The 16,013-nt window shown below is 28.4% G+C and overlaps 1 protein-coding gene across 1 annotated transcript; it reads right to left on the bottom strand.

The window, feature by feature from the left end:
* Nucleotides 1-10: 10 nt before the first annotated feature.
* On the bottom strand, nt 11-15,317 carry LOC111618992 (condensin complex subunit 1-like). Its single transcript, XM_023360620.1, has 15 exons — nt 15,227-15,317; nt 14,139-14,278; nt 13,985-14,060; nt 9,131-9,189; nt 5,982-6,160; nt 5,766-5,902; nt 4,797-4,918; nt 4,593-4,716; nt 4,349-4,496; nt 1,313-1,435; nt 1,038-1,247; nt 889-970; nt 713-815; nt 165-272; nt 11-95 (listed from the first exon to the last, which is right to left on the bottom strand). The coding sequence occupies exons 2-15, from the start codon at nt 14,257-14,259 to the stop codon at nt 11-13; spliced, it is 1,677 nt and encodes a 558-aa protein (XP_023216388.1). The 5' UTR covers nt 14,260-14,278; nt 15,227-15,317.
* Nucleotides 15,318-16,013: the final 696 nt, after the last annotated feature.

Here is a 16,013-nt window from a genome sequence, read left to right as displayed (position 1 = left end):
TTATTTTATTTTAATTAAAATGCTTACTTATGTAACAGTTTTCAATGAAACACAAAGCTTTTGCCATACATAAATTATCCTGATCAATTTTCTCTCTGAAATAGAATGTTTTAATTACAAATGAAATGTATAAGATATGTCTAGTCTGAAAAATAATTTCTTACTCATTATCTTCAATTATGGCTTCAAAATCAGATAGTTGGTCTATTGTATATTGAAAAAATTCCTTTAAATTTTGATCATTTAAGGATTCTTGGCTTTTAGAAAGAATTCTGTCAAAAGTAACTTATGTAAATTTGTCAAAATTATTTAATTTTATTAATGAATATTTAAAACTATAGTCTTTCCAAGAATAATAGTGAAGTCGATATTCATTAGTCTATATGCAAAAGAAAGTTGTTTTGTATTCATTATGAAGTAGAATTACATATATTAGAAAATTATAAGATATGTTTAAACTGTTATAATCTATTTGTAATATCTAAGTAATTTAAAATTTAAAAAAAAAAAAAAAACAGTCACACTTTATATCATATTCTTACAATTCGTAAAATTTTGAAGTTTTTTAAAAAATTCAAACATAGCATTTAAAAAAATTTTCGTTGTTTAGCTATGACAGCAAACTGATACATATTCAAGATCTAGCACATCAGCTCCATTCTTATTCTGGGAAATATTATAATCATTTATTTTAGTATATATTTTGACTTACTGATAAATTGTATCTTGTGTAATATCCTCTTCAATTTCATCATTTAGCATTAATGTAAAATGCTTTTTAATAATTTCCCATTCTATTATTTTTTCATTCTTATCTGTAATTTTATAAAACATAAATTAAAAATTAGATAAATTGTTCCAACGTAAAATATAAATCTAAATAATAACCTTCATCTTGTTCTTCAGAAAGCAACTCTTCTAAATATTCTTCTTCTTTTTTAAGTGTTGCTTGGAGTTCCTCAATACCGAGCTTTGATAGGAGTATTAATAAATAAAATGTATTTACAGTATAAAATATAATAAAATATATTACTTACAACTCCACCAAATGGATTGACTTGAATTATAGTATTAATAAATTGAATTGCATACTTTCGAACGAAGCTAGATTTATCCATCAATCGACCGATGATTAAAACTAATAGTGGATGTTGATGATCTAATGGAATAGCTTTTTGCTTACATAAACTTTGCCATATCTGAAGAGCTTTGCTTCTGACAAAAGCATTGACATCATGTATATGTTCCTAAATACACAAAAAATTAAGACTATGTTCTTGTACATAAAGTATTTAAAACTTACTAAACTTACTTCTAATTTAGCCAACATTTGATCTCTCAAATCCTTTGCTTTATTCTCTAATTCAGTATTGCTAAATACTTTTATTATTATTTCTCCAAACATGGATAGAACACCACATCTCATAACATAAGGCTGTAAAGAAAATTTTAATGTAATATATATCATATAATACATCTTTACTATGTAATCAATCAAAAAAAGAAATTTAAAATAAAAATTGATATATTTCCATTTGGCATACCTTTCTTCCTAAACATTCTTCTAAAAGATTATGCATTATAAAAATAAATTTCATAAGTAAATGAATTATGTTAATTGCTATTAAGTTGCATCATATGAAAGAATTTATACATATTTAATAATGCAAGTTCTACTTAATTTTAATTAATTTCATAAAAATAAGTTAGAATACTAACAAGGACTAGCACCCAAATGTCCCTCTGATTTTGATTCTTATATATGTTACAGAAATTAAAAACTTCAAGACATGCACTTCTAACAGTTAAAAAATGTTTTCACAGGGTAAAATCAGCTCTTAAAGGTGGAGATGTCACAGTGATTTTACAGCTTCATATAAAACACTTATTCAAATAACTATCCACATTTATTCCAACAAAAAATATCTTTGGGGTATGTACTATTCATGCACTGCTTGTTGAACCTCTTCATTAGAACAAACTTTTTGACACGAAGATATGATAATCTGATAGTGCAAAGTTTGGTGAATATGGTGGATGCAGGATCAAATCTCCTGGATGGCTGCAGTAGTCATACATGAGATATGAGACTGTACATTGTCATGTTGCAGAAGGGCACAAAGGGTGAGCAAGTTCTTGCTGTTTTGTTCTGATCTCTGGATTCAAAAGTGTTTTCAAGAGATCAGAATGTGATTCACTATCACAGTGGGTCCTGAAAGCATGTAATGTATGACAATGTGATCCCTTTGTGATCCTAAAAAAAATATTAACAGTATCATTCTGCACTAGGCTGGTTTCAAAACATTTTGAGTTTTGGTGATGAACATGATGCCATTCTTTGCTTGATCATTTGGTTTATAGTAGAAAGTAGTGTACCCAACTTCCATTAACTAGGCATTCCTAAAAGTCTTTCTTTTCCTTCTTGTAATGTCTCAGCTTGTCATTCCTTCATTTCTTATGTCAATTACTTGGGAATCTATCTTGCAGCTACTGTGATGTTGCACCTCATCTTGAATGATGTGGTTCATCCATATGCAAAATCTTCACCAATTCTTTGATAGGGATATGTTTGTCTTGACAAATTTGTTCATCTATGAATGGGGTAATCTCAGACATCACATCATGTGAATGATATTGGAGTGTCACTCATACTTGACTGATCTGCTTTGAACTTGTGTTTGATCTACAGACTTGCTGCAGCAATATGCAGGTAGTATCATATTGTATCATCATTTAACAATGAATTTTGATGGGCTTCACACCATCTCTTATAAGGAAAAAGATAACTAATTATCATACCAAGGGAACCACGTTTGCAGAACTGCTACATGACATTGTGAGTGATACAAGTTATGAAAATCATGCTCAGGAATGTCTGTCCTATATCATATCCAAGCATAATCACCAAACATTTTTAAGGTTACTTTTTGAACTAGTCTCACGGAAACAATGCTACGCTACTGCTGTATTTAGGGAACTACATATTTTGCATAAATTCATGCTTTTAAAGTAAACATTCTTGACTACATCCTGAATATTTTTGTAAAGTACTATATTATTTTTCCGACTTTTCCAACGATTATCGACACGACTGTGTGCCGGAAATAGCCATTCCCTAACGGGTACTTTACACGGATTCGTGTTAGTGTGCCAGGCCTGGACTTTAAGCGTGCACCGAATTAAATAATGACCAAGTTTGTCAATAACAAATCAAATATTTAATAAATTTCTAGTAATAAACTATATACAAAATTTATTAAAATCAAACAACAATTTATTCAATGAAAATCAATAAGAATCAACCCGACAAAACTCAATTCAATTATTTTCTAACTTAATTCTATTCCCCTTTGGAATTCGACAAAATCAAAAGACTTAACTTATATACGATAATTCTTATGAATTATTAAGATCCTAATCATCACCTCAATATACTAGAAACCTATTTCCTCAACTCTCAAGACTTTCTCTATTCGTCGATCCACAAAGCAAATAACTTCAAAATCGCCTTGGAACTACTTTTATCCTATCGGACACCTCTCTCGTTTGCTACTACGAAGCTCACCAAGCTCGTTGCTAACAGAAGCTCACCTCGGTCATCTTCACTTGACGTTCGGACTTTATACTGTGAGGTGACGTCACAATTCTGACTGCAATCACTCTCCTCATTTACATACTTATTTGCTAACAATAAACTTTTTCTATTTGTCTGGCAGCCTATTTTCCGACAATACTCGCTAACCTTTTACATTATTCTTTTTGACAATTTTCAGGATGTTTTTATTCTTTAACGTTTAGCGAGTCCCTAAGTTGTGCTTGTGGGGTCTCCCCCCCTTTTCTCAGTGCGGACTTATTTTTTTCCCGCTCGGGAGCACAAGTGTGCGCAAGTTTTTTACTACGGCACTTTTCTCTCGTTGGTGAGTTGGTTTCTCTTCTATTTTTAAGTTTCTAAGGTGAATGGTGAGGAAACCTTTGTCCTAACAAAACATAAGCCCCAAACAAAAATATAATAAAAAGCAAAAATAAAAGTAAATAAAAATAATGCTTGGACTTGGTTCCTTACATTTTTATTGTCTGGAAACATTCATGTAAGTTTTTTGCTATTTATTTGTTTATTTTTTGCTCTATCGACAAATTTGATTATTATGCTTTTTTTTTGGACATGAATAATTAAAGGCATAATAAATTTATTATAAGAATTTGCTTATATAGAGGAATTATAAGAATTATTATAAGAAACAACAATATTTTTAAATAAAAATTTGTGTATTATATTTTTTTAACAGATAAATAAGAATAATATTTGTTTTAGAAAACTAGATAAATTTATTTATAATTCACTACTTACTTCTTCATCAAGAAAATGAAGCAAGAGACTTGAAGAATGTAAAACTACAGAAGGAATTTTTTCTGTAATTTCAACCAGGAACAGGGAGACTGATTTGGTACCTGTGTTATCTCTAATTAAATCTTGAATGTCCATTTGACTTATTTCCCTAAAAAATAATGAAAATACAAAGTATAATTTTATAAAATGACAATTTAATATTAAAAAATGTCTTGAAATTTTTTATTTATAATTCCATACATACCTTATTATTTCATTCACAATATTATTAATACCATATTCATTTACAAATAATTCAACTGCTTGAGCCAGAGGAGAAACTAAATAATCAAAATGCTGCACAAATTGTATAATTTTTAAACTGCAACCTTTAAAATAGCAATACTGTACATTATTATGATTTTATTTTATTGATATTAATTGTAAAATTACTAAAATGAAGTCTTACTTAAGCTGTTTTTATATTTTTTTAATAAAATACCAAGAAGATTAAAAATGGCATTCTTTGTAGATTTGCATCGAACTGTATTCTGATTTTCCAATAACTTGAAGCAACAATTCATAATCAAGCTAAAAGAGACAAATAAAAAATTATATCAATTAATAATATACAGTACATCAGAAACTACAAATAAATCTTATAATATAATTTAGATGGGTTGATAATAATAATAAGTGTAGAGCCCAAATGGTTAGGAGTTGAAAGTTGAAATTTGGTACACAGCTAAGGTACATCATGAGAATGTACACTAAAAAGGGATTTTAAGAAATTCCCCCCTGCAGGGAAAAGAGAGAGAGAGAGGGTTAAGGATTACCCTGAAGAACTCGGCTTCTACTATACTATTTTAGATGCAGTTTTTTGTGTTTTTGTGGGAAGTCAGACATATTTTTAGATCCATCTAAAAATTCTCTAATTAGTCTCAGAAGAGGGGGACCTAATTCTTGCACCTGGTGAAAATGGATAAGATCAGCTATAATCTAATAATCTTCACTATCGTTAATTTTTGCCCAAGCAATACCAGGCCCATCTGCTAATTAATAATAATTCAGTAATAAACAGAGTTAAATAAATACTTTTTAAAAATGATATAAAATAATTTTATAATGAAAAATATCTAAATTCCAATAGCTTAATAAAAATAAATCTATTATAAATAAACTTCAGAAGTCAATTATATATTATACAAATCACTGTTAATGTTTTCTAAAATAGTTTAGTAAAGAATATTAATTGAATATGTACAAACAAATCTTACTGCATACCAGTAAGATTATCTTTAAAAGATAATAATAATAATTAAGATTAAAATATTTTAAACTGACCAGAGGAAACATTTAGCTAATTAAGTAACTACCTAAAATTAGCTTGGACAAACACTTTATAGTTAATCAATAATGAATTTGAGATTTATATTACTTGACAAAATCCTCCTCTATTATCGGTGGATCCCATAACTTGTGTAATTTTAACTGGCAGATTGTATTAAGTGCTGTAATGCCTTGAATACGTTCTTCATCCCAAACAGATGATTCATTCTGCACTAACTTCTTCCCCTGTAATAATTTCAAAATAAAATTAAATAACAAACCAAACAACAAATATTTAAAAGATATTTAATTTATAAACATTTACTTTTCCTATTATATGTTTATTTGAATTTTGATATAATTTAGATTCAACTGCTTCAAGAAATTGACATAATAAATAACAGAACATTTTTAACATATTACGAAATTTAGCGCAATCTTGTTGATCCATTGACTCTTCTGAATCTAGATACTCACATAGAGATTTTTCTAACAGATTCATACCTATAAATAACATAAAGACTAGTAAAAAACAAAATGCATTTTTATACAAAATTAGCAATTATATTTATAATGTATTTGTGAACAAAAAGATTAAACTTTTAAATTTAAGTTAACCAAATTTCTACATCTTCAAAATAATATCAAGATTAGATGATAGTATGGTAGAATCCAATTAACCAAGACTGACTGAAAATTATCTATAAAGATCCATATTTTAAAAAATTCTTAGGTTTTTAATACAATGCTAATAACATAAAAAACATATTAAAATTCACATTTATTTAAAATCACATAAATCAGATTTTCTTAATCCTGATGTAATACTATAATTAATTAATAAAAATAAAACAGAAACTAATTGAAGTAAAATGTGACAGGCATCAGTCCTCATCAATGCAATGGGATGAGATATTTTTAGTGTGGTGCACTTCTTTACAAGTAATGATTGTACACACAGTGGAACCTCGCTTAACGAGCACCTCTCATAATGAGCAAATCAAATTGTAAAAAGTGACTTGCTTAACAAGTGACAAGAAGAGAGGAAGTTCCAGATTGTGCGCATGTTATATCAGTCTGTATTTAGCCCTGGTTCTGCTAGCATCTTAGTATTGCTTGTGATCACAGATTTTTCCAAACTTGTGTTCAGACATATTACATATAAACATCAACAAACTTAGCCCATTATATAATAAACATGCCAAATGATATGCCAAATTCTTGGGCTATGTAAAGGCTATAATTAAATATTAGAAATTAAATAATTTGACTAGAGGTAGACAGTTGTACTGCCTCTCGTATTAAATTTAATGACCAATTCCAAATTAAATTTCAATTTTTTTTTGTTTTCTGCAAATCGAATTCGCATTCCAGGTTGGTTCATTCTGCACTAGAAGAAAAGATGATGATAATTCACACTCATTAACAATGTATATTGTATAATTTTCTTTGAATAAATGTTATACATAAAATATTTGAGTATGGTATGCATTATCACATTTTACATTCATTTATATGGGAAAAATTGTTTTGCTTAATAAGTGTTTCTCATTATGATTAAGGTTCTGGAATGAATTATGCTTGTTAAGCCAGGGTCCACTGTATTTTTTTTTTACTGAAAAATTATTTAAAATATTCAGAAATATTTTTTTAGTAAAACAAGGAATCCAAATTTTTAAAAAGTAGCAATTTTTACAAAGTTTTTAGTTCTATTTTTCAATATATTTTTGAAAACGTAACCATATTTGATTTTTTAAAATCTATTAAAAAGTAACAAATATTGATAAATTGAAACATATCTATGAAAAAAACATGTTTATAAACCATAATAAAACTTCTATTTAAGCTACTTTATGAAGACAATTCAGAAAATTTTTTAAATGCAATTCAATAACATGCAAATTTTGTGAGAGAGGAACAAGTGAAAATTTTGTTTTATTTCAACCTGACAAGAAATCACAAAAATTAAATATTCTTAAAAACAATTATGAAATAAAAACAGGTTGGATAGAAAATCATTCTTTTTCTCAAATAATAAACTGATTAAAAGCTAATGTGACAGCATGTTAGTTAAAGCCATCAAGCTTGTGATAAAGAGAAGACACTTATCTTGATTCCACCAAACAACAATAGTTTCCTAATGATATTTTTTAACATTTTTCTTCCATTTTTCAATGAAGTTCACAGATATCCTTAGATTCACATGTGCATGGTGTGGTGGCTGCATAAAACTTCAAACACTCATAACTTCTGATAAATGCATCTTTTCAAAAAATGTTTTAAATAAAAGTTTGTTTATTTTTGATGTAGAATCAGAATATGCAATAAAAAATGGCTGTTTCCATTTAACATATTGACTTCCATGAGCAGTTTGCACAAACATGTCCTGGATGCCATTTGGATTATTTAATGTTTATTTGTTGTTTTAAAGTTTTATGTTTATTTTTTAAGTATAATTGGTAGTAATAATTAATATTTAGCAAAAAAATATCAATGTGAGTTATCTTGTGAAGTAACTTTTCTTTCTCGGACACCAACAATGAGATAATTTAAGAAATATAAATAAATAAATATATATTTTTTCCAATATTTTTTCAATAAACTTTTTTTCCTTTTATGACACCAGGTTGATTTGTCTTTCATATTCCAGGCACAAATTAGTCACTTTGATAATATATTTACTACAAAAATGCTTGTATCTTGCAATCTAAACAGAAAACTCATATCACATTTTAAACTTCTTTATAATTTGTTCTATAATGCCCAATCAATGTGTCATTCTCATTCCAGGCACCCACTAATCAGTTATAATAACTACTTACTATAGGAATAATCATATCTGGCAAAACACGACAGACAACATTATATGAGTTATCTTGTAGATAACAGTTAATGTATTAATAAATGAAATTGACCTTTTTTTTACCAATTGTAGTGCCTTCTATGATGAAACTGATAGCTCCATCTTGTACTTCTCTTGAAGTCTAACATCTTTGGTTTAATGATATTTTGCAGGATGCACATTTTCGTATTCCAGTGGATTAATTAAAATGGACTTCCCTGTATCATAGTGGTGTAAAAGTGTAAGTTGCCTGACAGCCATAGGGGCCTTGGGTAGTTCATTTGGCATAGAATATTACTGAAACATAAAATCTTGTACAAGTAAACAGTTTTGTGATAAAATATAACATGATATCAATTATTCAGTTTAGTCATCAGTATTAAGCAATCATTAATGCTACAATGATATAAGAAAGCATTAATTTTGCTTTTAATTTTGTTTGCATAGCTTCAGACTAAGTTTAAATATAATGAAGTAAACATAAATGTTGAAATTTCTACATTTACAAACTGAAAATGTTTAAAATTCAAAATAGTCATATAAAAAATGAGTTTTGTGTTCAAAATCAAAATTAAAATTTTAATAAAACAATGCAATAAATAAAATAAATTACTATATAAAAAAAAAGAAACCTTTCAAAATGATCTTCCAAGCATTTTCTTTTACATCAGCTTCAATTTTAGCAAAATCACTATAATAAAAAATTTAAAGTGGATTAATCAGATTTTAAAAAAATACATTTTAGTTATTTAAAATTTTAACAATTAAATTTATCATCAGTCGTTAAAAATTAGTAGTAATTTTCAACAACATAATGCAATTTATGCAAAAGTAGGTCAGCAATTTTTATATATACTGTATTTCCTCAATTCCAAAAGGCTATCAACTCTAAAGCCCACTGCAAACTAGGCAATGCCATCACTTTCAACATGACATCAGAGGAAATTTTTATGGTTACATGAATGCTTTCCTTCAAAGATTGATCAATGTCGCCATTTGTGATATCACACATGTAGTTCTACAGAACCAATGAACATTTTGACCTCTCTAAGAACTATTGCTCTGTATTTATTTTGTAAAATGAAAATGATGTATGATGACAATTTGTATCAGCAAATGGAAGTAGCTAAAGCTAACTGATGTTAGCTTTGGCTGCATTCCATTCATTGTCTATTTGACAGAAATTTAATAAATAAACATAAACTTGGTGAGAGAATTGTAAATATTAGCCCAGGATTATATATATAAACAAACATCAGCTAACCCGATAAACATTAAAGCAACCAAAGCCGAATTAACGGACTAGAAGAGACTATAATAATAATAATAATAATAATAATAATAATAATAATAATTTAAGATAATTTTAGCCCAGGATTATTTTAGTTACATTCCAAAAAGGAATTTTTGAGACAATACAAACAATCTTTGAGTCCTTTTTCCTATTTATATCCTTTTATTCCAAACAGCAGACGACTTGAAGTAAAACTTCTAAAAATAACAGACGAAATACTATCAAATGATTTACACACAATTAAAAATGATCTCAACATCAACCTGTTTTTGTAGGCTATAATGTTTACAAGCATTAAAAATCCTTCACATCAGCATTGATGTTATATAATCGCATTTAAGTTGAGAGTTCTCTGGAGAATTTTCGGGCAGCCGATAAATTATTTACATAACTGTACAAGATCATTTTTAATTGTGTGTAAATCATTTGATAGTATTTTGTCTGTTATTTTTAGAAGTTTTACTTCAAATTACCTGCTGTTTGTGGTTCCTGGATTGGAATAAAAGGATATAAATAGAAAAAGGACTCAAACATTGTATTATCTCAAAAATTCCTTTTTGGAATGTAATTGGTGAGAGAATATTCAGCCCTAGACACTGCTAATTTTATGTGGGCAAGCTCTTCATCCACAAACAACTTTTTATCAAACTTCATTTTTGTTTGTAAGATAACTTTGTCAGAGATAAAATGAATTTTATTGAGCTGTTCATAGATGGTACTTGTTTCACAAATTTTAACAAAGGCTAGGTGTGCAAGATATACATTTTGTTCAAAACCAGTGATTTTTCTGTTTATCTTTGATAAGCCTTGCCAGGAGCTTTCTTTCTACACAAAGGACGAACACACCACAGAAATAATTCATATTTTGTACCATCCTCCCAGTTGCTTGTGGATGAAGAGCTTGCTTGCATAAAATTAGCAGTGTGCAGGGCTGAATATACTCTGCCAAGTTTAATTATTTAGTCAATCATGTAAAAAATGCATTATTTCCACAATTCCACTTTATTTCATAAGAAACTGGTCTTTGTGTTGCTAGCCATCCTGTACCTAGGCTCTATTTCTTTATGTATATACCCGAATTTTCTAAAGGTTTGTGCTGAGCCTTTAGAAAACTCGAGCATATACTACCATTACCACTTGCTTCCAAGCCCACATTGCATAGAATACCTTGCAATGATAGAAATGGGATTACACTCTTGAAAAGTTTGGAGTTTACAAAATCCACTAACTGGATCAAATTTATTATCTTTATATTATTATATATAGGTGCCACTAACAGAATGTTCCGTGTCTGTCAAGCAGAGCATTATGAAGATGTTACACATGGGAGATGTTCAACAGAGCTAGCTAAAACAGTGATGGAATACAACTTTGATCCTATTTGGTCACTGTGGGGATAGGAGAATTTTGTTCATTTGAGTCTGTTTATCACATCAATGTTCCCATACAACTCTCCCACATTTGATATTCCACAGCAATGGGTTGCACTGTTCAACTTGCTAAAACTGTAGGTCATGCAATTATATGGCATGAGCATACTGGTGACAAGGGGCTCCAATGTTTACATTTTGTTTAAATTTTCTTTATATTTTTATCAATTAATTTTGTTTTTCTTTTGTTAACTGTTGTCATAGCATATTATATTTATTTTGTAATGGCATATAATTTTGTATTTTTAAATTTTTATGTTCCATGCTTGTGCACAAAGAGCAATTTGAAAATGTGTTCTATCTCTAGATTCATAATGTTTCATCCCCCATATTACCTGAAGAAGACAGTTAGATGCTGCTGAAAGTGCTCATACTTGTTAATTAAACATATTTACCAGTAACACCAATAGACAGTTTTTATATTTTCATTTATATTTATAGATATGACACAGAGTGACATTAAGTTGATAACTGGGCAATCAATGGTTGACTGAGTGATGAGTGAACAAATTTCGTTTCATGTTTCCTTCGACCAGTTTGCTTTGATATTGCCTAGTTTGCGGCAGCCTTAAGGGTAAGTTACTTGCAATAAATCTCATATAAGTGTATTTCATATGGATTTACATTACTAGTAATAATTGTTGTGATTATCTATCAGAAACATCACCTGAGTTCTCACAAAACTGCTTATACTCTCAGCAACTTAGATTTGTGGCAGTGTCATTTGTCAAGTGTTGGGTCCTTTTTTCACTATATTATCTCGTAAACTGTCATTTAGAACTAATAATGCCACAAAACATAAACATTGTGTAGTGGCATTGTTACTTCTAAATGACAATTACAATTAAAAAATAACATTGAAAGTGAGCAAGTTGGTAAGGAATGAATATTAAGAAGGGAAGATTATTGGGCATATAATAATTTGTTCAATGAGCCAAAAATTAAAGATGAACAACAATTTAAAAACTTTATTTGGATGTTGGCCCACCAGTGGCCAAGTGGTCTTCATTCCGTGAACACTGGGAGTTCAGTTGTGGGTTCATGCCTTGCTCGGACAGGCTGGCCACATGGAGTTTTCTGGATTTTCTCCATGTCTTTAACGCCTAAATAGGGGCCACTTTCCCTTAAAAAGACCTCCCGGAACACATCCCCCTATGCAGATTGCCCAAGTGTAATGTTACCATAACTTAACTAAACAAACAAACAATTATTTGGATGTTTGCAGTATAACACTGCTCCAGAATCATTTTTTTTTATTTTCATTTTCTTCACTTCCTGCATAAATTGGCCCATTAAGTTGTGTAATTTTTGTAAAATTTCTCTGCTATTGTTATTTGGATTAAATTTTGTTGCATTTAATTTTAATATTTCTTGTTTTTTATTTTGATTTGCATAACTTGTAAAAATGCACATTGTACAAAAATGGGTTTTCTTCATATAAAGATATTAAAATTTTTATTTTTGCATCTCTCTATTTCTTCTTGCCTTTGACTGTTTAACTTGCCAAATATCAAAACAAACTGAAAGTATTTCCAGAAATCATGTGACTATAGTTATATCAGTTTAGACAAGCAAGCATGGATGTCATGTAAGGACTTCTGCAAGTTCCAGCAAAATGACTTATAAAGTGTAAACTATCAAGTTGTTTACACTATCATTAGTGTAAACAACTTTATAAGTCATTTTGTAATGTCAGTAAAACTTATGCTATTTATTCTGACAGTAATGTCAGAATAAATAGCATAAGTTTTCTCACTAGTCTAAATACACCCTAATACGCATCTCTAATTTGATAATCCATTCAAAATGGGTAAAAAATGTCTTTAAAAAAGTGAAATTTTATTGAAATATTTTTAAAAAATTGAGGAAATATAGCAATTATGATTTAGTAGTAATATTAATATTACTACTAAATTATCAATAAAATATTTACTAAATATAAAATTATAAAATTTCATATATTATTATGATCTTATAAACTCACTTTTATTATATATAATATGTTAATGTAATAAAAAATATATGATACAAATTTATGAGATCAATGTGCATTTAAAGATCTAATCAATTATTGAAGAATTTTTTATTATTTATATGATTTTTCAACTCCATAAACCAGTAACGAAATCACATCAAAAACAAGCAATTAAATTATTTATTGTGACATCATCACAATGCCAGGCTGCAATTTTTAATCATATTTTTAATTTACTTAATTTAAAATATATGCTCTCATCTCAAATTAGAAGTGGCTTAACCCTGTACATCATACTTTTCTTTTAACAATAGAGTTGTGCTGGTCATCTATCTAACACCTCTCAGAGGAAATTTTTGAATTCAAATAACATGACTTCTGATTTGCATCAGAAGTTTGTATATAGTTAATTGAGGCCTCCTACCCCTAAGCTTTCCATATCCGGTCTTGACTTTCATCTAGCTAACTCAGTTCTCGAGATTAAAAACAGACAGATAGTGGGAATTTATAGATCTACAATTTTGTATAGTTGTAGGGCTGCAATTTCAAATTGCAGCCCAACAACCATACACTTTCAATTGAATGCTTTCAACTTTTTCAAGGTTTTCAGATTATTAATTTACATCAAAATTAAACAGTCCAAGAGGCCAAATAATCTGAAGGAGGCTTTTAAAAATTGAAAATGTTTACTTATTTAGTTAATTAAATGTATTTGCTGGTTTTGAAGATGTATGGTTATTTTAATATAAGTGACTTAATAAACAAGTAATAAAAGCAAAATACTTACTATAAAACACAGAAAAAAACATCAAAATAATTGATGATAAATTCTGCATTATTACATCTTATTTGATGATGGCAATCTGTATAAAAAATAATTTATTTATTTCTTGGATTTCATTTATAGTTTTAAAAATAAATGCATTAAGTTAATTTATTACCTTTAAGTTTTTGTACAATTTCGGATGTAGAAAATGTTTCTTTCACTACATACTGATAAGATTTATTCACTTTTCTCAAATCATCTTTACTTAAAGGAATAACAAATTCAAGATGTGTCATTGCAATTTTAGATAATACACTGAAAATAAACATTTAAATTAATTAATATTTTATCTTAATTTTAATTTCAATTTTTGAATGGTTTTTAAATAATAAAAACATAAAAATTATATCTTTATAATAATAATAAATATAAAAGTAAACAAAATATTTTTAAATAGGTAAATGTCTCTTCAATCCAAAAAAAGAAATCCTTCGATAGACTGTCTCACAGCTCTACAGGTTATAAAACTCCTTTATTGTTTTTCTACAGATGCATTTCAGGCAAGTTTAATTTTCTAGCCCCTCTTCAGTGCCTAAGGAACTCCACATGTTTCTTCACACTTATACAGTACTTGTAGTTTCAATTTACAATGTTTTCAAAAATTTCCATTTTCTCTTTTAAGGGTGTTTTACATCGAAATAATTTTCATTATGAGGTTTTCTTTAAAAGTGTTTCATCTTTAAAAGAACATAGCAGTATATGTTGTATAATCTTTAAAAGGTTCAACAGACAATATAATTCTACCAAAGGATTTCTTTTTTTGGATTGAAGAGACATTTACCTATTTAACAACTAATACAACTGCCATTAGAAAATTCAACAAACAAAAAAAAAAAAAAAAATNCCTATATTATATCTCAATTAAGTGAAATTTGCCATAAATGTTAAGTGTTCTTCCCAAATTTCCTACTGGCTTATTTTCAAATTCATTGTTCATAATTTTATTTATAAATGATAAAGAATTAATAGTATCTATAACAAATCTAAATTAACTTTCTGCATGAGAGTACGTATAACATATTAAACGTAGTGTTAACATGTTACGTAAAACAAACGTGTAGTGTTTCACACAACACGTTAACATATCACTTGTTATATATAACAGAAGATTAACGCAAAAATTTATTATGTGATATTAATTTTATATAAATACTTATCGATAAAAAAAATATGGTAATACATATCAATTTATATAAAGATTACCGTTAAAAAATACGATAAACAACAGAACACAAAAATATATAAAATGACAGTTTAGACTTCCCGCGGTAGCGGTAAGTGTTGCCAATGAAGAATTAGTTGAAACTGCCTTTAATTTAGAAAATAAAAAGTTTAATAATTATATAATTTTATTATATACATATATTATATAATTATTAATATTATAATTATAGCTTATAATTATAAAAAAGTTTCGAAAAAAATATACCTTACAGGCAGTGGTGATATTCGAAATATTTAACAAAGGGTTCGCTAACAGAAAATTTTTCCTTAACAATTTTTTTTCGCTCAAATGGTGCATTAGCAACATTAGCATAAAAACTGACCTTAAGATATAAATAAAAAAGGATTAATGTTACCTTAGGTTCCAAGATGGCCGTGCTTCCGACTGTTCGTGGTTCAGACGGACTCCTCCCGGAGGGGAGCCGCCGGCAGGCCGCCGAGTGCCAAACGTCAGTAGTTATTGATTCACGGTAGTTCTTGAACAAAATAAAAAAAAGGAAACGTCTACTAAAAATGTAGCTAATCTAACGGAAACGAAACGAACCTAACCGTAGCGCCGCCATTTTGGAACCTAAGGTAGCATTAACCTAAAAAGAGATGTATATTACACGCGATGATAAAACTGACATAACTACACGGTAAGTCACAAACACCGACAAACAAAATGGAAGTTTTGGTTAGAAATAAATACAATACTTTTTCTTGCGATATATCTAATAATAGAAGATGTCATCGTCTCTCGAAATACAATATCTTTTTTATTTCG

Source organism: Centruroides sculpturatus, unplaced genomic scaffold (assembly GCF_000671375.1).
Source record: "Centruroides sculpturatus isolate CEXI.00-Female unplaced genomic scaffold, Cexi_2.0 scaffold259, whole genome shotgun sequence".
Classification (NCBI taxonomy): Eukaryota; Metazoa; Arthropoda; class Arachnida; order Scorpiones; family Buthidae; genus Centruroides; species Centruroides sculpturatus.
The sequence above is the reverse complement of the archived record's forward strand: the minus strand, read 5'-3'. Positions and strand labels throughout refer to the sequence as shown.

Bases quoted from the DNA above. Each gene is read 5' to 3' on its own strand.
- LOC111618992 (XM_023360620.1), bottom strand. From the start codon at position 14,259: ATGACACATCTTGAATTTGTTATTCCTTTAAGTAAAGATGATTTGAGA. The intron at 4,919-5,765 runs GTAATATAAATC...TGTCTCTTTTAG, and splicing joins ATAGAGGAGGATTTTGTCAA to CTTGATTATGAATTGTTGCT. The intron at 816-888 runs GTTATTATTTAG...ATAAAATTACAG, and splicing joins TTCTGAAGAACAAGATGAAG to ATAAGAATGAAAAAATAATA.